This window comes from Stomoxys calcitrans, chromosome 1 (assembly GCF_963082655.1).
Source record: "Stomoxys calcitrans chromosome 1, idStoCalc2.1, whole genome shotgun sequence".
Taxonomy (NCBI): domain Eukaryota; kingdom Metazoa; phylum Arthropoda; class Insecta; order Diptera; family Muscidae; genus Stomoxys; species Stomoxys calcitrans.
The window spans coordinates 262,901,937-262,927,671 of NC_081552.1; the positions used below are offsets into that span (position 1 = coordinate 262,901,937).

The 25,735-nt window shown below is 38.9% G+C and overlaps 1 protein-coding gene and 1 non-coding gene across 2 annotated transcripts in view; one reads left to right on the forward strand and one right to left on the reverse strand.

The window, feature by feature from the left end:
- Positions 1-25,735, forward strand: part of LOC106089431 (uncharacterized) — a 77,723-nt gene that overhangs the window by 47,290 nt on the left and 4,698 nt on the right. The window contains exon 3 of the mRNA XM_059363115.1: positions 22,953-23,149. Within this exon, the coding sequence (XP_059219098.1) occupies positions 22,953-23,149 (197 nt within the window). The remainder of the gene's footprint in view (positions 1-22,952; positions 23,150-25,735) is intronic.
- On the reverse strand, positions 5,284-5,480 carry LOC131994514 (U2 spliceosomal RNA). Its single transcript, XR_009396804.1, has one exon. It is a non-coding gene; the product is annotated as a U2 spliceosomal RNA (small nuclear RNA).

Consider the following 25,735-nt stretch of genomic DNA (forward strand, 5'->3'; position numbering starts at 1 on the left):
TGCGTGTTGGTTACGTGAAGAAAAAAACCAGCGTGCATCAAAAAGACGTATCTGTGCCAAATTTTAGCTCAATATCTCAATTTTTAAAGCCTGTAGAGTGATTACAACAGACGGAAGGACAGACAGACGGACGGACATGTCTAGATCGTCTTAGATTTTTACGCTGATCAGGAATATATTGGGTTGCCCAAAAAGTAATTGCGGATTTTTCATATAGTCGGCGTTGACAAATTTTTTCACAGCTTGTGACTCTGTAATTGCATTTTTTCTTCTATCAGTTATCAGGTGTTACTTTTAGCTTGCTTTAGAAAAAAAGTATATTTGATTAAAGTTCATTCTAAGTTTTATTAAAAATGCATTTACTTTCTTTTAAAAAATCCGCAATTACTTTTTGGGCAACCCTATATATTAGATAGGGTCGGAAATGGATATTTCGATGTGTTGCAAACGGAGTGACTAAATGAATATACCCCCATCCTACGTCTTATGGTGGTGGGTATAAAAAGCTATTCAAGATGTTGCGTTTTCACGAGTGAATTGTTAAATTTTTGCTATACCACTTCCTTTGTCTGAATGCACTGTCACTACAACTTTGAGGTGGACAACTGTTGGAGCTGGCTTTGAATCACCATGACTAATAATGAATATTTATTAAAAATGCATAAAATTTATGATTGGTTTCCTTTTTTATTGCCAATGTTTTTTTGTTTTTTATTATGACCCATGCTTTTATTGTTGTTATAAAGGAGCTTTGTGCACTGCAATTAAGTCATTTATATTTAGCTAATGATGATTTTTGGCCAATGCTACCTAATAGCTTTATAAATGATGTTGTGGCGTTTTATTAAAGAGTTCTTGCAACACACTCGCCGTTTCTGGGCTACAGCCAAGCTGGTTTGGAGTTTTCAGTTTAGTTCGAGGCTGGTGACTGAGTTGCTGTGTTTTTGGGTTTCTTCTGACCCAAATTGCATTTGAGATCACTTTTGATAAGTTTCTTGGGCATCTTTATGTTTGCCGCTTGTTTCTCAAATTATAGACAATTTTTGTTCATAAGACTAGAAAATTAGCTAAAAAACATAAATTAGTTTATTTGGGAAAAAGGCGGAAAATGTTAAACCGTTATCTTTGGTGGGCAATGCTTTAGTTATATGGCTGTGTTTGAGAAACGAAAGACTTAAGAAACAAACTTGCGACTTGTATGTGGTAGGAGTTGTTTACTGTGGCCGGAGACAAAACAGCTGGCGTTTAACGAAACTTCAATGAATTACACATGTGTGTGTGTTGGCGCCAAGTTTCAGACTTTCACATAAGTCGTTTATTCAATTATTTAATGTTCAGGTTTGTGAATTCTAGCTATGCTAGCAATGCTAGTGCCGGCATTTGTTTAATTACTTTTTAATACACTTGCTCAAATGTCAATGCAAAAATGCTTTTGTAGTAATAATTTCGTTTGTTTTTTTTGTTACTATTAATCAATTAATACAAAATGTCTAGGCCGTTAGCTAGAAGTTAATGGGAATAATTATGTTGGAAAGATATTTTTTTTTCATTCATTTCGTATAGCCGTGAAGTTGTTAATGAAATGAATGTGGCGTATTATTGAAAAACAAAATGATCTGTGATAATGCATTAATTGGAGGTTTACCATTCATATAGTTTTTAGTTGAAGAGATAATTTCCGGATCGTAACGGATGAAAATACATGTTTCGTGCATATAACGGTACAAAAGCTATAGCTTAATTATTAAATTAATTGCATATTTTAAGACCGAATGAAACAACAACACAAGCGCTGAACAACGAATAATTCAAGTTTAACACAATAGAAATAATTAAACTGTAGTTTCTTTAAATAGAGTCGATGGAGATTCAGCTCGAAATAAACAGTTGATCACGAGAAAATATGGATGGGAAAAAAGTTAAAAATCGTATAGCAAAAACATAATCTACATGAAACTTTTAGAAACTTCTTCGAATAAACCATGCATCTAAAATAAAATCCAAATCCGCTCCTCTCGATGTGGAATTGCTATTATTACTAGCATTTATCTTTATATCCACCACCGAAGGAAGGGGGATATATTCATTTTGTCATTCCGTTTGCAACACATCAAAATATCTATTTCCGATCCTATCTTATATATTAAACTAGCTGAACCGGGCCCGCTCCGCTGTGATTTCTTTTACTTTATATGAAACAAAAGTTTCCTTGGAATATTTATTTTCGACAATTAAAGGTCTTTAAGTGAAATACCATGCTAACTAACAGTTTATCTGAATCCCATATGATCTTTATTGGCCTATGAATTTAAGTTTAAATGTAAGGTGTACTTCATTCTTAAAATACTTCATTTCAGCCTGATATTCTCATGATGTCTGATTTAGTGATGTTTTTTTTTTGGGGGGGACAAGGTGGTCCCCAGATACTTGGCCCTGAAAAATTATTAGCATCGTGCTCTTCTCTCAAATACCATTTATTTAAACCCCATATTGCCATTGGCTTAAGAGGAGTTTACAGGAAGAGGCGTCCCCCAAACACATGGCCCCAAAATTGGTTATCAAATTCGTTTTATAATCTCAAACACCTTTCATTTGAGCCACATATTGGCATGGTCGAAAATTTTTTACCCTTTGTGGGGTGTTTTTGGGAAGAGATGATGCCCTAAATGGATATCAAATTCGTATTCTACTCCCAAATACCTTGATTTGAGTCCCATATTGCGATGGTCACAAAAAAATTGCTGTTTGTGGGGTATTTTGGGAAAAAGGTAGACCCCCCAACATAATTGGTCCCGAAAATGGGTATCAATTCTTGCTCTACCCCCCAATACCTTTCATTTAAGCTCCACATTAACATGCCCGGTAAATATGCCCGGTTTAGGGGTGATTTGGCAAATGGGGTGGTCCCCCAAACACTAAGCCCGGAAAATATATCAGCAACGTGCTCTATTCTCATATATCAATATATGATTTATTTGAACCCCATATTGCCATTGCCCTCAAAATTGGGTATCAAATTAGTTTTCTAATCTCATTTACACTCCTTATTGCAAAAGTCAGCAAGTATGTCCGGTTTGGGGTATTGGCCCTAAAAACTATGAATATTTAGTTCCACTCTCTTTAAGACCCACATTGTCTTGGTGAGCAAATACGTTGGGGGTTGTGATGGTGGTGGGACGTCCCCTAGACAGTTGGCTCCTAATGTTGCTATCAAATATGTGATCTACTTCCACATACCTTTAATTTGAACCCCATATTTCCATAGTCGGCAAACATGACCGGCTCGGGGGGTGTTTTGGGGAATGGGTGGCCACTCAGCGAGTTGGCCTTGAAAATACATATCGGATTCGTGTTCCACTTTAAAAACGCTCTTATTTGAGCCTTATATTGCAATAGTCAGAAAATACTTACTATGTGGGTGGTGTTGTGGGGTGGCCCCGTAGACACTCTTCCCCAATATTGATATCAAATTCATGCTTTACTCCCAAAGACCTTTCATTTGAGCCCCATATTGCTATTGTCGTAAATTTGGCCCCTTTGGGGGATGTTGTTGGTGAGAGGCGCCCCCCCCCCCCCAAACCCTTTGTCCCATATTGGGATATCAGATTCGTATTCTACATTCAAATATCTTTTATTAAAGCCCCATATTGCCATGGTCAGTAAATAAGTCCTGTTTGGGGGGTGTTTTGGTGAAGTGGTCCACCCCCCAGAAACGTGGTCCCACATTTGGACATCAGATTCGTATTATACTCGCAAATACCTTTCATTTGAGTCCCATATTGCCACGGTCGGTAAATATGTCCGATTTAGGGGTGTTTTGGGGCTTGGGGTGGTTCCCCGATCTTGGGTCTTGACTTCTTGAGCCTCTAAAGGGCGCAATTCTTATCCGATTGGAATGAAATTTTGCACGACGTGTTTCGCTGTGACTTCCAACAACTGTGCTGAGTATGGTTCAAATCGGTTCATAACCTGATATAGCTATCATATACACCGATCTTGGGTCTTGATTTCTTGAGCCTCTAGATCGCGCAATTCTTATCCGATTGGAATGAAAATTTGCGTGACGTGTTTTGTTATGATATCCAACAACTGTGCTGAATATGGTTCAAATCGGTCGACAACCAGATATAGCTACCATATGAACCGATCTTGGGTCTTGACTTCTTGAGCCTCTAGAGGGTGCAATTCTTATCCGATTACAATGAAATTTTACATGACGTGTTTTGTTATGATATCCAATAACTGTGCCAAGTATGGTTCAAATCGGTCCACAATCTGATATAGCTACCATATAAACCGATCTTGGGTCTTGACTTCTTGTGCCTCTAAAGGGCGCAATTCTTATCCGATTAGAATAAAATTGCGCACAAAGTATTTTGCTATGACTTCCAACAACTCTGCTAAATTAGGTTTAAATCGGTCAGGAACCTTATATAGCTGCCATATAAACCGATCTTGGGTCTTGAATTCTTGAGCCTCTAGATCGCGCAATTCTTATTCGATTGGAATGAAATTTTGCATGACGTGTTTTGTTATAATATCCAACAACTGTGCTGAATATGGTTCAAATCGGTTCACAACCTGATATAGCTACCATATGAACCGATCTTGGGTCTAGATTTCTTGAGCCTCTAAAGGGCGCAATTCTTATCCGATTAGAATGAAAATTAGCATGACGTGTTTTGTTACGATATCCAACAACTCTGCTAAATTAGGTTTAAATCGGTGAGGAACCTTATATAGCTGCCATATAAACCGATCTTGGGTCTTGACTTCTTGAGCCTCTAGATCGCGCAATTCTTATTTGATTGGAACGAAATTTTGCATGACGTGTTTTGTTATGATATCCAACAACTGTGCTGAGTATGGTTCAAATCGGTTCATAACCTGATATAGCTACCATATACACCGATCTTGGGTCTTGATTTCTTGAGCCTTTAGTGGGCGCAATTATTATCCGATTGGAATGAAATTTTGCACGAAGTATTTTGTTATGATATCTAACAACTGTATCAAGTATGGTTCAAATCGGTTCATAGCCTGATATAGCTGCCATATATTCCGATCTGGGATCTTGACTTCTTGAGCCTCTAGAGGTCGCAAAGCTTACAATAAGAAGCGAACAGTAAGTTAGCTACACAATCCTTTTATCCATATATCATTCGTGATTAAACACAGCTCAAGCTAGAATATTTCTCATATTGCTAAATTCAACCAAAACCTCTTTAATAAACTAGAATTCCTTTGTGTCTCCCTAGCTTTCAGTATTTTGAAATTGATTATAGTATTTGGGCCGAAATCCCGGCGGTACTGCAATACCAGGCCAACCCGCGACAGAAGTGGAGCAAGCCCCTAAACATTCCGTCTATTTCCAAAAATCAGTTTAACATTTGTTGTCCTCCGGTGGAGGATCTATCAGATGTTAAGCTGATAAGAACAGATACTACACTTTGATCTTAGCCATAAGGCCGAGAAGCGATAACTGTGATGCCACAACGCTTAGAACTTATATTCGAACACAACTAAACTCAATGAGAATTTCAAGGTAACAAAATAAGTTTCAAGGAAACAAAATGATGCATGGAAAAACGCAAAATGGGTTGTAGATAAATTCAAATGCCTTAAAACAACCCTTCAATTTGAGGGTTGAATCCCCTTTTACCTGGACTTTTTGTGGCAATGTGCAGTTGGTAGAGGTGTCTGGTATACCCAGCCAAAAATGCAAAGGAATATTGCACAACTGAAAGGAAGCTATGGATATACCACTACAATGGAATAACACCTAAATATGATGGTAGAATATTGTAGTGTATTAGTGGCTAAAGTCGTGTAATACGAGGGCTGCTTTATAAATTTCTGCCCAAATCATGAAAATGCTAATTTTTATCATCAAAAATGGTTTTATTGTTTTCCAAAGTATTCTCCAGCATGATTTATACAATTTTGCATGAGCTCAAAGCAATTGCTAAAGCATTTCTTCCACTCCGATTGATACACCTCCAAAATATGGTTTTTGAACGCTTCAACAGCATTTTCTGATGACGAAAATCATTGACCACGCATTTTTACCCATCTTAGTGTGCGGGAGTAAAAGGAAGTCATTGGGTGCCAAGTCAAAGCTGTATGGCGGATTACCCATCAATTCGACATTTTGACCGGTCAAAAAGGCTTTGATTTAAGCCAATGTATGAGAGCTCGCATTGTCATGGTGAACAATGATTCGCCTTCTCTTGTTCGTTTTTGATCTTTATGGTATTGCTCCCAAAACAGGTCCATTTTGAACTTTGCAGTCATCTCGTTGATAGATCTGTGGTAGTTGATGGCTGTTTTTGAATTTAGAACCACATTCATGGCTGTCTGAGAAGATATTTATGCCAACCGATAATAAACCACGGAGGCCACCGTAGCGCAGAGGTTAGCATGTCCGCCTATCACGCTGGATGTCTGGGTTCGAATCCTGGCGTGAACGTCAGAAAAAATTTTGCGGTGGTTATCCCCTCCCAATGCTGGCGACATTTGTGAGGTACTTTGCCATGTAAAAACTTCTCTCCAAAGAGGTGTCGCACTGCTGCACTCTATTCGGAATCGGTTATAAATAGGAGGCCCCTTATCATTTTGCTTAAACTTGAATCGGAAAACACTCATCTTGGGCAAAACTAGTCATGTGGCGATTGTTCCGCTTGAGCAACGTAGGACCTCCAAATCTGTTTGGTGCATCACAATTTGATTGCTTGGAGTCTTGGGAGATTGGTCAACGAGATGACTGCAAAGTTCAAAAGGAACCTGTTCTGGGAGCAAGGCCACAGAGTTAACCCCGTGAACTGTAGAAAACCCAAGCATGCACGACTAGGAACTACTACCCTTCACATTCTAGGCAATCATATTGGTTTATTTTTCAACATAAGGACCAAGGGTTTATGCAAATTTTCAAGCTTAATAACAGAAAGATGACATTTAATGGCTTTTAGTAGGTTTTGCACACCCATAGCATTATTCTCAACTTAATTCGAACCTTTGCACCAACATTGATTGAGCCTTGCCCGTTGCGTTTGGGCGAAAAAAAAACATATGTAAGTTATGGCCGGACGGAAGGAGTTCTCCTTAAGGTTTGTATGCCCTACACCACTCCTGTGGTACAGGCTATTATAAATTAATGCATTTGTTTGTAACACCCAGAAGGAAGAGAGATATAATCATTCGATTGACTTTGGATCGAATTCAATGGCACCTGTCTTCTTGGGAGGAGAGAATATTCCATTTACTAGAAGCGAAAAATACCTGGAGTTCTGTTGGATAGGAAATATAACTTCATATTCAACTTTTGATTCTTTCTGATTAGATTTATTTGTGTCCGTCTGTCTGTTCCTCGTTTTGTCATGTCAATTTGTGTACAAAATATTGGTCGCAATTTTCATCCGATCGTCTTTAAATTTTGTGCCAAATTTGGCCTAGTGACGAGGCCTTTTGAAATTGGAACAAAAAAAGTTCAACCGGGCCGAATCTTATATACCCTCCACCATCGATCGCATTTGTCGAGTTCTTTTCCCGGCATCTCTTCTTAGGCAAAAAAGGATAAAAAAGATTTGCTCTGCTATTAGAGCGATATCAAGATATGGTCCAGTTTGGACCACAATTAAATTATATATTGGAGACTTGTGTAAAATGTCAGCTAATTCGAATAAGAATTGAGCCCTTTGGGGGCTCAAGAGGTAAAATAGTGAGATCGATTTTATATGGGAGCTGTATCAGGCTATAGATCGATTCAGACCATAATAAACACGTATGTTGATGGTCATGAGAGGATCCGTCATATAAAATTTCAGGCAGATCGATAATAATTGCGACCTCTAGAGACCAAAAAGTCAAGATCCCAGATCGGTTTTATATGGCAGCTATATCAGGTTATGAGCCGATTTGAACCATACTAGGTACAGTTGTGGAAAGTTAGAATAAAATACGTCATGCAAAATTTCAGCCAAATCGGATGAGAAATGCGCCCTCTAGAAGCTCAAGATGTCAGGACCCAAGATAGCTTTATATGGCAGCTATATCAGGTTATGAACCGATTGAACCATACTTGGCACAGTTGTTGGATACGATAACAAAACACGTAGTGCAAAATTTGATTCTAATTGGATAAGAATTGCGCCCTCTAGAGGCTCAAGATGTCAAGACCCAAGATCGATTTATATGGCAGCTATATCAAAACATACACCACTTTGAACCATACTTAGCGCTGTTGTTGGAAGTGATACCAAAACACCACGTTCAAAATTTCAGTCAAATCGTATGAGAATTGCGCCCTCTAGAGGCCCTAGAAGTGAAGACCCAAAATCGGTTTATATGGCAGCTACATCAAAACATGGACCGCTTTGAACCTTACTTATCGCAGTTGTTGGAAGTGATACCAAAACACTACCTGCAAAATTTCAGTTAAATCGGACGAAAATTGCTCCTTCTAGAGGCTTAAGAAGTCAAGACCTCAGATCGATTTATATGGCAGCTACATCAACACATAGACCGCTTTGAACCATACTTAGCGCAGTTGTTGGAAGTAATACCAAAACACCACGTGACGAATTTCAGTCCAATCGGATACAAATTGGGCCCTCTAGAGGCTCAAGAAGTCAAGATCCCAGACCAGTTTATATGGCGGCTGTATAAGGTTATGAGCCGATTTGAACATTATTTGACACAGTTGTGGAAAGTTAGAATAAAATATGTCATGTCAAATTTCTGCCAAATCGGATAGGAATTGCGCCCTCTAGAAGCTTAAGAAGTCAAGTCCCCAGATCTATTTACATGATAGCTGTATCAGGTTATGAACCGATTTGAACCATACTAGGCATAGTTGTTGGATATCATAACAAAATACTACGGGCAAAAATTCATTCAAATCGGATAAGAATTGCGCCCTCTAGAGGCTCAAGAAGTCAAGACCCAGATCGATTTATATGGCAGCTATATCAAAACATAGACCGCTTTGAACCATATTTAGCGCTGTTGTTGGAAGTGATACCAAAACACCACGTGCAAAATTTCAGTCAAATCGGACGGGCCAAATCGGATTTGGATATAGCTGCTATATAGACCGATTTTCCGGTTTTGTTGAAATTTGAAACAGAGAGTAGTTTAAGGCTTCCCGACAACTGACCCAGATATGGTCTAGATCGGTTCATATTAAGATATAGCTGCTATATAGACCGATCTGCCGATAAAGGGTCTGAAGCCCATAAAAGCTTTATTTTTCGACCGATTTCGTTGAAATTTCAAAAGTGTGAGTAGTTTTACGCCTCCTAACATAGGACCCAAATATGGTACAGATTGGACTATATTTAGATAAAGCTTTCATATAGACCGATCTGCCGCTAAAGGGTCTGAAGCTCATAAAAGCTTTATTTATTACCCGATTTCGCTGAAATTCAAATCAGTGAGTTATTTTAAACCCTCCGACATCTGACCTAAATATGGATCAAAACGGATTATATTTAGATATAGCTGCCATATAGACCGAGCTTCCGATAAAGGGTCTGAAGCCCATAAAAGCTTTATTTATTACCCGATTTCGCTGAAACTCGAAACAGTGGGTTATTTCAAGCCTCTTGGCATCTGGCCTAAATATGGTTCAGATCGGACAATATTTAGATATAGCTGCCATATAGACCGATCTCACCGATTAAAGGTCTGAAGACCATAAAAGTTTTATTTTTGGATCGATTTCGCTGAAATTTGAAACAGTGAGTAGCTTCAGGTCTCTCAACTTCGGACCTAAATATGGTTCAGATCGGACTATATTTATATATAGCTGCCATATAGAACGATCTGCCGATCAATTGTCCGAAGCCGATAAAAGCTTTATTTATTACCCGATTTTGCTGAAATTTGAGACAATAAGTTGTGTTAGGCCTCTCGACATCCTCCGTGAATTTGGCTTAGATCGGTCCAGATTTGGATATAACTGCCATATAGACCGATCCTCCGATTTAGGGTCTTAGGCCCATAGAAACCACATTTATTATCCCATTTTGCTGAAATTTGGTACAGTGAGTTGTGTTAGGCCCTTTGACATCCTTCGTGAATTTGGCTCAGATCGGTTCAGATTTGGATATAGCTGCTATATAGACCGATTCTCCGATTTAGGGTCTTAGGCCCATAAAAGCCACATTTATTACCCGACTTTGCTGAAATTTGAGACAATAAGTTGTTTTAGGCCTTTTGACATCCTTCGTGTTTTTGGCTCAGATCGGTCCAGATTTTTATATAACTGCCATATAGACCGATCCTCCGATTTAAGGTCTTGGGCCCATAAAAGCCACATTTATTATCCGATTTTGCTGAAATTTGGGACAGTGAGTTAAATTAAGCTCCTTGACATACTTTCGCAATATGGCACAGATCGGTCCAGTTTTGGATATAGCTGCTATATAGACCGATCTCTCGGTTTTAGGTTTTGGGGCCATATAAGGCGCATTTTTCGTTCGATGTCGCTGAAATTTAGGACAGCGAATTGTGTTAGGCTCTTCGACATGCTTCTTCAATTTGGCCCAGATCAGTCCAGATTTGAAAATAGCTGTCATATAGACCGATTTCTCGATTTAAGGTTTTGGGCTCATAAAAGGAGCATTTATTGTCTGATGTCGCCGAAATTTGGGACAGTGAGTTGTGTTAGGCTCTTCGACATTTTTCTGCTGATTTATAATCCGATTTCATTGAAATTTGACACAATGACTTATGTTAGGCTTTTCGACATCCGTGTCGTATATGGTTCAGATCGGTTTTTTTTTCAGACAAAGCTACTAAAAATACCCATATTTTGTAATACACAATTGAACAATGGCTTGTACTTATTACTATTTGGTCCAAATCGGAACTTATTTTGATAAAACTGCTATGGGACATAAGGTATGCAATTTTCACCGGATTTTGATGAAAGGTGGTTCACATATATATGTGAGGTGGTGGGTATCCAAAGTTCGGCCCGGTCGAACTTAACGCCGTTTTACTTGTTTTCGAATAGAAAAGCAAAACAACAAAAACCCTTTGAAGAGCCTCGACAAATGTGGCGTATTAAACGGTTTTGGCCAAGCTACAATGATCGGGGTTTCGTACTTAGCAGGGGTCTCATCAGATTGTTATGCCTCTAAAAGATGCTTCCACCCACTCACTGATATTTTAACAAACTTAGACCAATCAAAGCTTTCGAGCTAGTTAAACCTCCAGATACAATTCACAGACTTGCAATTGAGTTAATAATTATTATTACAACGATAAAAATTATCAGCAGCAGTTAAATGAAAGAACATTTTCCTGATTTTGTAAACAGCGCTAACGGCGTTGGCATTATACATATAATTTTTATAAAACAATAATGTAATGCCAGACCCATTCATGTTATTAATTTAAACAATTTAATTTCATGTAATCGTCAAAGAAGTCATTCATTTCTAGAGACCTGCGGCAAGGCAGTGAGTTAGTCGAGCAGTCGGTCTGTCGCTTAGCCTTTCATTCACATCTCCGTCATTTATTTTCGGTCAGTTAATATTGTCGAACATGAAGCCTTTCAAAAATCGCCGAAACCAAAAACGAAGAGGCAAATGCCCATTTCTTAGTGTTTCTCTTTGCACCATGGCTGCTTCTTTTGATTTGTTGTGCTTTTTGGGCAGTTTCAAGTAGCATCTGATTATTTATGGCTACCAACCATGTTTTGTTGTTTTTCGGTAGGTAGATCTTAGGTAATATGCCTCAGAAGAAAACCCAAAAATTAACATCACAAAGCCAGAGAATCCATGGAGTCATGCTAGAAATCTCAAACCATATGCCTCCAAAGCAAAAGTCGTTTGATGTCTCGATGCAGCAATGCAACATCGTCATTACTTGGATGATGGCTGTATTATGCCCAGCAGCCACTTGGTATTGGCCAGTTTTGCAATGCAACAATGCCTTCACTTAGAAGAATTTTCGAGGATTTCCATTTCGAAGACAGCTGAAAGAAGCCCATGTTTAATTCGTTTTTCATTCCAGTACAATACCCAGCACTGAGTCCATAATTTGGTCAAGACTGCATTCTTGATGTTAGAGTTGGCCAGCAGGCAGTCTGGCTGGCTAACATTTATTTAATTATAGTTAAATTTTATGTAATGAAGCAGGCAGAACAAGTTGCACTTCATTAATAACACACCACGGTGTGGTGCCAGCGAGACGGTATGGGGGCAGCAGCAACACGTGAGACGTTGTAGAGGGGCATTATTGAAATTTATGCAAATTTGCATGGTGGTAGTTGGTGACACGCATTGGTGGTTTATTTTTTTGGTGTCATATTTCAAATATGGCATAGTTGGCTGCTGTTGGTCAGTATGAATATTTATAAACATCTCGTAGTGATATATAGGGAAATATTGATGCAGATACAGTTTTGGTTGATCTAAGATTTGGAGCAAATTGTCTTGGCCACTTGGCTTTGTGAAACTTTAGTGGCTAGTATTGCTGGTGGCTGACAAATGAGTTGATGTTCTTCAACATACAGTTCATAAATAATTTATATTTTTTTTTTGTTGAATAATTATTTTGTCTTTATAGAATTTTTTTTTTTAATTTATTGAACGTCCCTGGTTTGATAAATAAATTAAAACTATGAAGTTTTGGTTGCAGGAAAAGGTTTCTTGTTATTATTCCCTCCACCATAGGATGGGGGTATACTAACTTCGTCATTCCGTTTAGAACACATCGAAATATTGGTGTAGGACCCTTTAAAGTATACATATTCTTGGTTGTCGTGAAATTTTAAGTCTATTTAGCCATGTCCGTCCGTCTGCCTGTCGAAAGCACTCAAACTTTCGAAGGAGTAAAACTATGTGCTTGAAATTTTGCAAAAATACTTCCCATTAGAGTAGGTCAGTTGGGATGGTTAATGGTCCACCAATAGGGCCATGTTTTCACATAGCTCCCATAAAAAGCGATTTCGGATCTAGACTAGACTTGAGCTTCTAGAGGGCGCTGTTCTTAACCGATTTGTTTCAAATATTGTACTATGACGTTTTGTATGCCATTCAACAGATATGGTCCATAACCTGGTATACCTCCCATATCAACCGATCTCCCGATTTTACTTCTTGAGCACCTATAGGGCACAATTCTTATCCGATTTGGCTGAAATTTAACACATTGACTTATACTATGATCTCAAGTAAGGCCTGAATCGGTTCAAACCCTGAACATGAAGCTCCCACAACGACTGCTCCTCTTACCGTCAGTATAAGTGCCAAGTATAGTCTGAATCGGTCCATAACCTTATATAGCTCCCATATAAACCGATCTCCCGATATTGCTTCTTGAGCCCCTATAGCACTACGATTCTCAACATCCAAACCAAGTGTGCCCCTAATCGGTGTATAACCTGAAATAGCTCCAAAAGCAAAGCAATTCTTATCCATTACCCCTTGTGTGCCTATAAGTGAATTGGACAAATACGATCCATGGTGAAGGGTATGTAAAATTCGGCACGGCCGAGCTTAGCTCTCTTCTACTTGAGCAGTGACGCTTTTGCGTTGACCATTGCTGTGAGTTGGGCAGAAATGCAAGCTGAAGGAATGAAATCTGCCGGTATTTTTGCCCATTCCCATTGCCCATTCTTAAGCCTCTAGAGGGCGCAATTCTTATCCGCTTGGAATGAAATTTTGCAGGTGGTGTTTTGGTATCACTTCCAACAACATCGCTAAGTATGGTCCATAACCTGATATAGCTGCCATATAGACCGATCCTCCGAATTAGGGTCTTGGGCCCATAAAAGCCACATTTATTATCCGATTTTGATGAAATTTGGGACAGTGAGTTGTGTTAGGCCCTTCGACATACTTCGACAAGTTGGCCTATATCGGTCCAGATTTGGATAGAGCTGCCATATAGACCGATCCTCCGATTTAGGGTCTTAAGCCCATAAAAGCCACATTTATTATCCGATTTTGCTGAAATTTGGGAGAGTGAGTTAAGTTAAGCCCATTGATATACTTCTGAAATATGGCACAGATCGGTCCTGATTTGGATATAGCTGCCATATAGACCGATCTCTTGATTTAACGTTTTGGGGCCATAAAAGGCTCATTTATTGTCCGATTGCGCCGAAATTTAGGGCAGTGCTTTGTGTTAGGCCCTTAGACATCTTTCTGCAATTTGGTCTTGATCGGTTCAGATTTGCATATAGCTGCCATATATACCGATCCTCCGATTTAGGGTCTTAGGCCCATAAAGGCAACATTTATTATCCGATTTCGCTGAAATTAAGGATAGTGTGTTGTCTTAGGCCCTTCGAAATCTTTCTGCAATTTGGTCCTGATCGATTCAGATTTGGATATAGCTGCCATATAGACCGATCTCTCGATTTAAGGTTTTGGAGCCATAAAAGGCGCATTTATTGTCCGATGTTGCCAAAATTTGGGACAGGGAGTTGTGTTAGGCTCTTCGACGTCCTTCTCAATTTGGCCCAGATCGGTCTATATTTGAATATAGATGCCATATAGTTCGATCTCTTGATATAAGGTATTGGACTCATAAAAGGTACATTTATTGTCCGATTTCGCCTAAATTTGGGACAGTGAGTTGTGTTAAGCTTTTCAATATCCTTCATTTATTTGGCCCAGATCGGTCCAGATTTGCATATAGCTGCCATATATACTGATCCTCCGATTTAGGGTCTTAGGCCCATAAAAGCAACATTTATTATCCGATTTCGCTGAAGTTGAGGATAGTGTGTAGTCTTAGGCCCTTCCACATCCTTCTTCAATTTGGACCTGATCGGTTCAGATTTTGATATAGCTGCCATATAGACCGATCTCTCGATTTAAGGTTTTGGAGCCATATAAGGCGCATTTATTGTCCGATGTTGCCAAAATTTGGGACAGGGAGTTGTGTTAGGCTCTTCGACGTCCTTCTTCAATTTGGCCCAGATCGGTCTATATTTGAATATAGATGCCATATAGTTCGATCTCTTGATATAAGGTCTTGGACTCATAAAAGGCACATTTATTGTCCGATTTCGCCTAAATTTGGGACAGTGAGTTGTGTTAGGCTCTTTGACGTCCTTCTGCAATAGCGCACAGATCGATCCAGATTTGAATGTGGCTGCCATATGACCGATCCTCCGATTTAGGGTCCTAGGCCCATAAAAGCCACATGTATTATCCGATTTTGCTGAAATTTAGGATAGTGTGTTGTCTAAGACCCTTTCACATCCTTTTTCAATTTGGCTCTGATCGCTTCAGATTTGGATATAGCTGCCATATAGACCGATCTCTCGATTTAAGGTTTTGAGCCCATAAAAGGCGCATTTATTGTCCGATTTCGCTGAAATTTGGGACAGACAACTAACACAACTAGGCTCTTCGACATTTTTCCGCAACTTGGCCCAGATCAGTCCAGATTTGAATATAGCTGCCATGTAGACCTCTCTCTTGATTTAAGGTTTTGGCCCCATAAAAGGCTGTTTTGTTCTGTTTCTGTTCTGTTTTCACTGAAATTTGGGACAGTGACTTATGTTAGGCTTTTCGTTTATGGTTCAGAACGGTATATTTTTAGATATAGCTACTAAACAGACTAATATTTTATTTTGTCTGCTATGGGACATAAGGTTTGCAATTTTCACCGGATTTTGATGAAAGGTGGTTTACATATATACCAGAGGTGGTGGCTATCCTTATAACTTAACTCCTTTTTACTTGTTTCTATTCATTCTTCAAGCTTTTCCTGCTGGAAAGCTTTGCCAATTTAATACTGTGGCGCTGCCAACAATGTTTCTTCGCCTCAAATATCTGATCCGAAAGTTCCTCCGTTCAGCCACTTTAGAACTGGTCTCATCGCACCGGTGCGCATTGTATTTTGGCTCAATCCAACTTTTCTAGTTATTTTCTATCAAAGCAATCAATATCGCCTTTTTTCTTATTAAAAAATCTATATTTCCACCTTCAACTGCCTTTCTCTTTTATATGAGCAACTTGGAAAATGATATTTATCGGGCAGTGCACTTGAAAAATCAATTACCACAATCGAGTTCTCAGATCAACTGTCGTTTAATTTCGATATTTATTGGTCAATTAAAATTGTAACTACATTTCGCACCAACAATGCGATTTATGGCACATGAATAATGTCATTGATATACTGTGTTTTCAGTTAATCAAAAATCTTTTCTTTCAAGTCCATGCCGAACGGTCTCATTTCACATATCCCAATGATTTGTGAAAATTCCTTTGTAACAAAAAAAAAAAGCTCACAAAGGCTGAAAGCTGGAAGTTGGCACCTTGAATAAAGTTGCCCAACTCATTGTCATTGTTAACACTTGTGATAATAAAATCTTGGAATAAATGCAGTTGTTAGCATCAAGAACAAACGATTCCAAAATGAATATTCATTAGTAATGGCCAATCATTTGTCCGTCCGTCCGTCCGTCCATCCATCCATCCATGCTTCCCATTGTGGGGTAAAATGGAGCAAAATAGTTGCTCCATTCAGGCAAATCATGCAACAGCCATTAAGGTGTTTGAAATGCAAGCGAAATGGAAAAATGTGAAAAATGGAAACAAAATAAATTTCATATTGATCTACTCACACACTGGGTTACTAGTGGCAGTAGTCTCTATAACAGCCATTGTGTGAGAGAAACACGTTCCAATGAGATGCGAGATACCAGTGAAATGTTGCATAAAAACCATTAACCATGAAAACAAATCAAAACAAACAGCGCGTCTGTCCGTCCATCCAACTCTCTGTCTATCAGAATGCCAGTCGGTTTGTTAAGGCTGATAAGGTAGGCAGGTAGGCAGCTCTGTTTGCAAAATTTCAACTAAATCGCCCCATTCAGCAGGGATGTATGAAATGTAATAAAATCGTTGCAGATTTTATTTCACTTAAATCCATGTTGGCAAAGTGAATTGATGGGAAGTTATTCGATTATGGACAACATTTGATCGTTTGTAATTAATAATTTCTTAATGGCTTTTATGTTACCCCACATGAACGGGTCGATGGCGATGGCGATGGCTTGGTAAGAGTCATAACAGGGAGGGGCTCATTGTTAACTATGATTTGATTGTAAAATGACTTCAATGATTAGCAGACTTGCAAGAGAATTTCTTACAGACAGCTCTATTGATTATTTGACAAGTGGTTGCAAAAACAAACAAAAAAAATATGATATACGAGTAAGCAATTAAGTGTTGAACATTTGATGGATTCTACAGAAAAGTAAAGATATTAGTAGGAAAAAAAAAAACAAGCAAAAAGGCGTTAAGTTCGACCGGGCCGAACTTTGGATACCCACCACTTCGGGTATATATGTAAACCACCATTCACCAAAATTCAATTAAAATTTCATACTTTACGTCCCATAGAAGTTATATCAAAATATGTTTCGATTTGGACCAAATACTAATAAATACAGTAGCTATCTCTAAAAATAAACCGATCTGAACCATATACGACACGGATATCAAAAAGCCTAACATAAGTCCCTGCGTCAAATTTCAGTGAAATCGGATTATAAATGCGGATTTTATGGGGCCAAGACTTTAAATCGATATATCGGTCTACATGGTAGCTATATCCAAATCTGAACCGATCTGGGCCAAACTGAAGAAGGCTGTCGAAGGTCCTAACACAACTCACTGTCTCAAACTTCAGCGACACCGGACAATAAATGCGCCTTTTATGGCCCCAAAACCTAAAATCGAGAGATCGGTCTATATGGCAGCTATATTCAAATCTGGACCGATCCGTGCGATATTTCTGAAGTATGTCAAGGGGCTTAACTTAACTAACTGTCCCAAATTTCATCAAAATCGGATAACAAATGTGGCTTTTATGGGCCCAAGACCCCAAATCGGAGGATCGGTCTATATGGCAGCTATATCCAAATCTGAACCGATCTGGGTCAAATTAACGAAGAATGTTGAAGGACTTAACACAACTCACTGTCCCAAATTTTAGCAAAATCGGATAATAAATGTGGCTTTTATGGGCCTAAGACCCTAAATCGGAGGATCGGTCTATATGGAAGCTATATCCAAATATGTACCGATCTGAGCCAAATTGACGAAGGATGTCGAAGGGCCTAACACAACTCATTGTCTCGAATTTCAGCAAAATAGGACAATAAATGGGGCTTTTATGGGCGCAAGACCCTAAATCGTCGAATCGGTTTATATGGGGGCTATCTCAACATATAGTCCGATATAGCCCATCTTCGAACCTAACCTGATTAAGGACAAAAAAAGAATTTGTGGAAAGTTTCAGCTCAGTATCTCTATTTTTGAAGACTGAAGAGTGATTTCAACAGACACACGGACAGGCGGGCGGTCATGTCTAGATCGTCTTAGATTTTTACACTGATCAAGAATTGTTTTGGAGAACGGGTGGACCCCCAAAAACGTGTTCCCACATTTGGATATTAGATTCGTATTCTACTCGAAAATACCTTTCATTTGAGTCCCATATTGGAATGGTCGGTAAATATGTCCTATTTAAGGGTGTTTTGGGGGTTGGGGTGGTCCCCCTAGCACTTGGTTCGACAATTGGATATCAGATACGTTTTCTTATCCTAAACACCTTTCATTTGAGTCCCATATTGTGGTTATTGGTCTAAATATATGTTTGGTAGGTTTTAGGGTGGGGCGGCCCCCCTAGGTACCCTATCCGAAATTTGGATGCAAAATTTCTATTTTTAGGGTACTATATGAGAGCACACAAAATTTCGATTAAAGCGCACCACCCATCTCCGAGATATGGCGTTTCTGTTAATTAGGATGAGGGGGAGGGTCCGCCCCCCCTTCAGATATCAAAAAATGTAGTACCCTATTTTTACCACGGCGTCATTATGCACCATCTGTGAAAATTTCAAGAATTTCAAGGTTCAGCCGTTTCTGAGTCTATAAGGAACACACAAACAAACACAAATTGAGTTTTATATATTGTATAAGAACAAGATGTAGGTAAATTCATCAAGTCATGCTAAAATTTAAGTTTCTCGTCGAGAGATCAGTTTATATGCGATCTATATCTGGGGTATGCTAACCCGTGTTTTGTTGTTGACTTTCAACTGTGGAAGTACAACAACTTCCAACAATGGCTGTCATACCAACCCATCTTCCGATTAGTCTTTTGCGGCCCTTAGAAGCTTCAATTTATGCCAGATTTGGCAAAAGTTCGGTACAAAAAATACTCATATGTCTTCAACTAAGTTAATTTGTGGAATTTGATTGCAGAATCCATGATGGTGGGTCCCCAAGAATCGATCCGCTCCAACTTAGCACATTTTAGCCTATTACTAGTTACCACTTAGAGCGCAAAACAAGCCTATTACTGGCTTAGGTGTATGTCCATAGTGGCATGGGGCAGATTAATATATGCACCCTCTTTTCAACCTAACCTAACCTACTGGTGACCACACTGCGATATTGTAAACCCGTAGGATAATTTTATTTTAAAATGAAAAAAAAAACTTAAATGTGTGATTTCTGCAAAACATTTGTGTACAACAACAATTTTTTAATCCTTTATGATTTTGAGTTTTAATACAAAATCATTTATTGAGAAAAAGTATCACAAAACTTCAAGGGGAGACCCCTCCTTATGAAAATTACCCTGCCTCTGCTTTATAACCACATATATTAATGTACAAATGTTTACTAGGTGACACTTGTTAAAGCAAATATTGTCGATTACAATGAACATGAAAAGCAACAACTACGACGGCAACCCAACACCAACAGCCACACTCAATGCCTTTGCTGATGATTTTAATTTATATATAAATTACAACAATATTATAGAGACGAAAAATAATTGGCAATTACTACAATACAGCAAATTGAATTATGGTGTCAAGTTCAGATCAAATCAAATCAAATATGAAAATCGAAATGTGTAATTAATTGTTCGGATAACACAAATTTGAAATGACATAACAATGAAAACTTGAAAAAAGAAAAACGCAAAAACAAGTAAAGACATGTTAAGTTCGGCCATGCCGAACTTTGGATACCCACCACCTCGGGTATATGTGTAGACCACCTTTCGTCAAAATCCGTTGAAAAGTGCATACATTATGCCCCATAGCAGCTATATCGAAATATGTTCCGATTTGGACCAAATGCTTATAAGTACAAGTTTTTAGTAGCTATATCTAAAAATAAACCAATCTGAACCATATACGACACCGATGTCGAAAAGGCCAACATAAGTCACTGTGTAAAATTTTAGTGAAATCGGTTTAAAAATTCACTTTTTATGGGGCTAAGACTTTAAATCGGGATATCGGTCTATATGACAGCCATTTCCACATCTGGACCGATTTGGGCCAAGTTGCAGAAAAATGTCGAAATTTCGGCGAAATCGGACAATAAATGCGCCTTTTATGGGTCAAAAACCTTAAATCGGCGGATCGGTCTATATGGCAGCTATATGCAAATCTTGATCCATCTGAGCCAAATTGCAGAAGTATATCGAGGGTCTTAGGTTAGGTTAGGTAAGAGTGGCGGTCCTTCACAGACTCACTTAGACAATTTTAAGTCCATTGTTATACCACAGTAGCGACAGACCAAGGTTTCTGCCGGGAGTCGATCCCACGACCCTTGCACTGGTAAACCAAGCAAACTACCAATTCGGCTATCGAGCTCGAGGGGCTTAACTTAACTCCCTGCCCCAAATTTCGCCGACATCGGACAATAAATGCGCCCTTTATGGGCCCAGAACCTTAAATCGAGAAATCGGTCAATATGACAGCTATATCCAAATCTGAACCGATCTGAGCCAAATTAAAGAGGGATGTCGAAGGGCCTAACATAACTCACTGTCCCAAATTTGGTAAAATCGGACAATAAATGCGCCTTTTATAGGAGCAAAACCTCAAATGGAGAAATCGGTTTATATGGCAGCTATATCCAAATGTGGACCGATCTAGACCAAATTGCAGAAAAATATCGAGGGGCTTAACACAACTCACTTTGCCAAATTTCAGCAAAGTCGGATAATAAATGTGTCTTTTAGGGGCCTAAGACCCTAACTGTCATGTAGACCCGTCGGACCGGTCTATATGGCAGCTATATCCAAATCTGAACCGATCTGGGCCAAATTAAAGAAGGATGTCGAAGGGCCTAACGCAGCTCACTGTTTCAAATTTCAGCAAAATCGGATAATAAATGTGTCCGTTAGGGGTCTAAGACCCTAAATCGAGAGATCGGTCTATATGACGCTATATTCAAATCTGGACCGATCTGAGCCAAATTAAAGAAGGATATTAAGGGGCCGAAAGTTACCCACTGTCTTAAATTTCAGCAAAATCGGAAAATAAATGTGGCTTTTATAGGCCTAAGACCCTGAATCGGCGGATCGGTCTATTTGGCAGCTATATCAAAATCTGGATCGATCTGGGCCAAATTGACGAAGTATGTCAAAGGGCCGAACACAACTTACCGTTCCAAATTTCAGCAAAATCGGAAAATAAATGTGGCTTTTATAGGCCTAAGACCCTAAATCGGCGGATCGGTCTATATAACGGCTATATCCAAATCTGGACCGATGTGAGCCAAATTGAAGATGGATGCCGAAGGGCCTAGCACAACTCACTGTCTTAGATTTCAGCAAAATCGAATAATAAATGTGGCTTTTATGGGCCTAAGACCCTAAATCGGCGGTTCCTATCTCGGCCAATATTGAAGAAGGATTTCGAAGGGCCGAACATAACTCACTGTCCTAGATTGCAGCAAAACCGGATAATAAATATGGGTTTTATAGGTCTTAGACCTTAAATCGGCGGATCGGTCTATGTGACGGCTATATCCAAATCTGGACCGATCTGAGCCAAATTAAAGATGGATGCCGAAGGGCCTTACATAACTCACTGTCCCAAATTTCAGTAAAATCGGATAGTTGATGTGGCTTTTATGAGCCTAAGACCCTAAATCGATAAATCGGTCTATATGGGGACCATATCAAGATAAAGTTCGATATAGCCCATTGTCAATCGATGTGTTGCAAACTGAATCATAAAATGACAATACCCCCATCCTTCGGTGCTGGGTATCAAAACAAATTTAATCAAATCATATGCGATATGATGTGGAACAATGTATGAAGCTTGTCCAGCGAACAGAGTAGAACAGCGCTGAGCTGAGCTTAATCTCAATATAATTGAATTTTAATTTTAATTCTTATTCCATAGAGCAGAACTAATGAGACTACAAAAGATAGCTGCAAAGCTATTATAACCCACAAACGAAAGACTTAAGACACAAACCTGAAACCTGGTGACAATCACAAGAAAGATAAACTGCGTGACCAAAGGCTTAAAGCCCGGATTTGTTTAAAGTATATGCGCACCACAATTTTTTCTTGACGTCTCATTTTCTTTGTGTCACTTCCAGTTTTTCAGTTCCCAAGAGTTCTTGAAAGGAACAAAAAAGGCATTAATGTTCAGATCAATTACTAAACAAAATACATATTCATGCAGCCATATGAGTGAGTGTTTAATTAGGTGTTAAAAATCTCACCTCAATGGAATGAATTATATACCAAATTTATATAATTACCACACACACACACACACACACACACCTATAAGGTTGTTGATGGCGAAGGTTTTATATATTCACTGTTAAAAAAAAAAAAATATACGAAACAGTGTCACAATCACGACACTGACAAAAGACTCAAACATTTTGCATCACTCCAAAAGAGCATTAGCCTTAAAATCAATTTTGTTTACTGCTTTGGGGGATACCATAAAGTTTCGTGTGCTGAAAGTGTGCTGTGTGACTGCAGTCATGACTTCAATTTTAGAATGTCTTGCCACAATGTGGATATTTGCTAAAACATTTTGCCTAGACATGATTGAATGTCTAGATTAATACCAAGTTTATCTTTATTTACTTGGTTATTTATTAGGAAATTTTTTTTGTTTCTCTTTTCAGCTTACAAGAATCAATTATTTGCTAGTCAGCTGCTTAGTGACCATAAGCACGGCAATACGTGTCGATTGGAATACCAACACTGGTCCCATAATTCCACCAACACCTCGCACCACTGTAAGGCCGCTACCGCCATTCCGGGAACCAGCGCCGGTATGGGAAGATCTTAGTAATGATATACCCAATCCCAATCCGTATATGTAAGTAAATCTGTGACTGTTTATCTACTTAATAATCTCTTGCGTTACCATTCACTACCCCAGCAAAGTGCTGGAGACCATGCAGTTACTCAAGTTATTATGAGCAGAAACTCTAAGCCAGCAATGACTATTTTTTTTTTGCTACAGATCATAATTCGTTATTGTCAACCCCGTAGGATAATTTGATTTAAAATTGATTGTGTATCTGTGTAAACTATTAAATTATCAGATTTTTTCGACTTTAAGCTGAGTTAAGCTGATTGATTGATTTCTTAATGGCAAAGGATTTTTGTAAAATTTTGAAGAGGAAATAATTGGAAATTGACATAAATGAATCAAAATTCATTAAAAATATGTCGATAGTTGAAGATTAAAAAAAACAAGTAAAAAGGCGTTAAATTCGGCCGGGCCGAACTTTGGATACCCACCACCTCGGGCATATATGTAAACCACCTTTCATCAAAATTCGGTGAAAATTTCATAGCTTATACGCATATACCTCATACCGATCTGAACTATATACGACACGGATGTCGAAAAGCCGAACATAAGTCACTGTGTCAAATTTCAGTGAAATCGGATTATAAATGCGCCTTTAATGGGGCCAAGACTTTAAATCGAGATATCGGTCTACATGGCAGCTATATCCAAATCTGGACCGATTTGGGCCTAGTTGCATAAACATGTCGAAGAGCCTAACACTAAGCACTGTCCCAAATTTCGGCGAAATCGGACAATAAATGCCTTTTTTATGGGCCCTAAACTTTAAATCCAGAGATCGGTCTATATGGCAGCTATATTCAAATCTGGACCGATCTGGGCAAAATTGAAGAAGGACGTCAAAGAGCCTAACCAAACTCAATGTCTCAATTTTCAGCGACATCGGACAATAAATGCGTCTTTTATGGCCCCAAAACCTAAAACCTAGATATCGGTCTATATGGCAGCTATATCCAAATGTGGACCGATCTGTGCGATATTGCAGAAGTATGTCAAGGGGCTTAACTTAACTCACTGTTCCAAATTTCGGGGACATCGGGCAATAAATGAGCATTTTATGGGCCCAAAACCATAAATCAAGAAATCGGTCTATATGGCAGCTATATCCAAATTTGAACCGATCTGGACCAAATTGAAGAAATATGTGAAAGGGCTTAACACATCTCACTGTCCCAAATTTCAGCAAAATCGGATAATGAATGTGGCTATTATGGGCCTTACACCATAAATCGGAGGATCGATCTATATGGCAGCTATATCCAAATCTGGACCGATCTAAGCCAAATTGACGAAGGATATCGAAGGGCCTAACACAACTCACTGTCCCAAATTTCAGCGAAATCGGACTATAAATGTGGATTTTATGGGTCTTAGACCCTAAATCGGAGGATCGATCTATATGGCGGCTATATCCAAATCTGGACCGATCTGAGCCAAATTGACAAACGATGTCGAAGGGCCTAACACAACTCACTGTCTTAAATTTCAACAAAATCGGATAATAAATGTGGCTTTTATGGGCCTAAGACCCTAAATCGGCGGATCGGTCTATATGGGGGCTATATTAAGAAATAGTCCGATATAGCCCATCTTCGAACTTAAACTGCTTATGGACAAAAAAAGAATCTGTGCAAAATTTCAGCTCAATATCTCTATTTTTAAAGACTGTAACGTGATTTCAACAGACAGACGGACAGACGGACGGACATGGCTAGATCGTCTTAGATTTTTACGCTGATCAAGAATATATATACTTTATAGGATCGGAAATGGATATTTCGATGTGTTGCAAACGGAATGACAAAATGAATATACCCCCATCCTTCGGTGGTGGGTATAAAAATGGATTGAAAGATGTTGTACTCAACCAAGCTCTTGGTTGCCTCCACCAGTCCAGTTTGTTTGCCAATGATAACAAAGAAGGATGCACCTTATGCCTCTCAGCTTAGATGATGTACTTCTTCTAAGGGTCATGGATTGGGTTAGCTTTGTATAAGCCGAGAGGTTCTTTGAAAAAGCCATACGGCTGTGCAAAAACGTAGAGGATTTTTGAAAAACATTTTTTGGAAATTTAAGAAAATTTCAATCATTAGATCAATTAGGTTTGGTAAGAGTGGCAGTCCTTTTACAGACTCACTTAGACAATTTAAGATCCATTGTGATACCACAGTAGCGACAGACCAAGGCTTCTGGTGGAAATCGAACCCACGATCCCTACACTGGCAATCAAGGCAAGCTAGCAACTCGGCTATCGGGGCGCCCTAATAAACAAGTAAAAAGGCATTAAGTTCGGCCGGGCCGAACTTTGGATACCCACCACCTCGGGTATATATGTAAATCCCCTTTCGTCACAATCCGATGAAAATTGGATAACTTATGCACCCAAATTCGGCACGGACATTGAGTGGTCTTATAAATATACGTCACTGTTGAATTTTGCATTTCAAATTTCAACAAAATCGCGTAATAAATAAAGCTTTTATGACCCTTAATCGGCATATCGGTCTATATGACAGCTATATTGAAATATAGTCCCATTTGGCCCGTTCATGAACTTAACCGGCGTGCATCAAAAAGACGTATCTG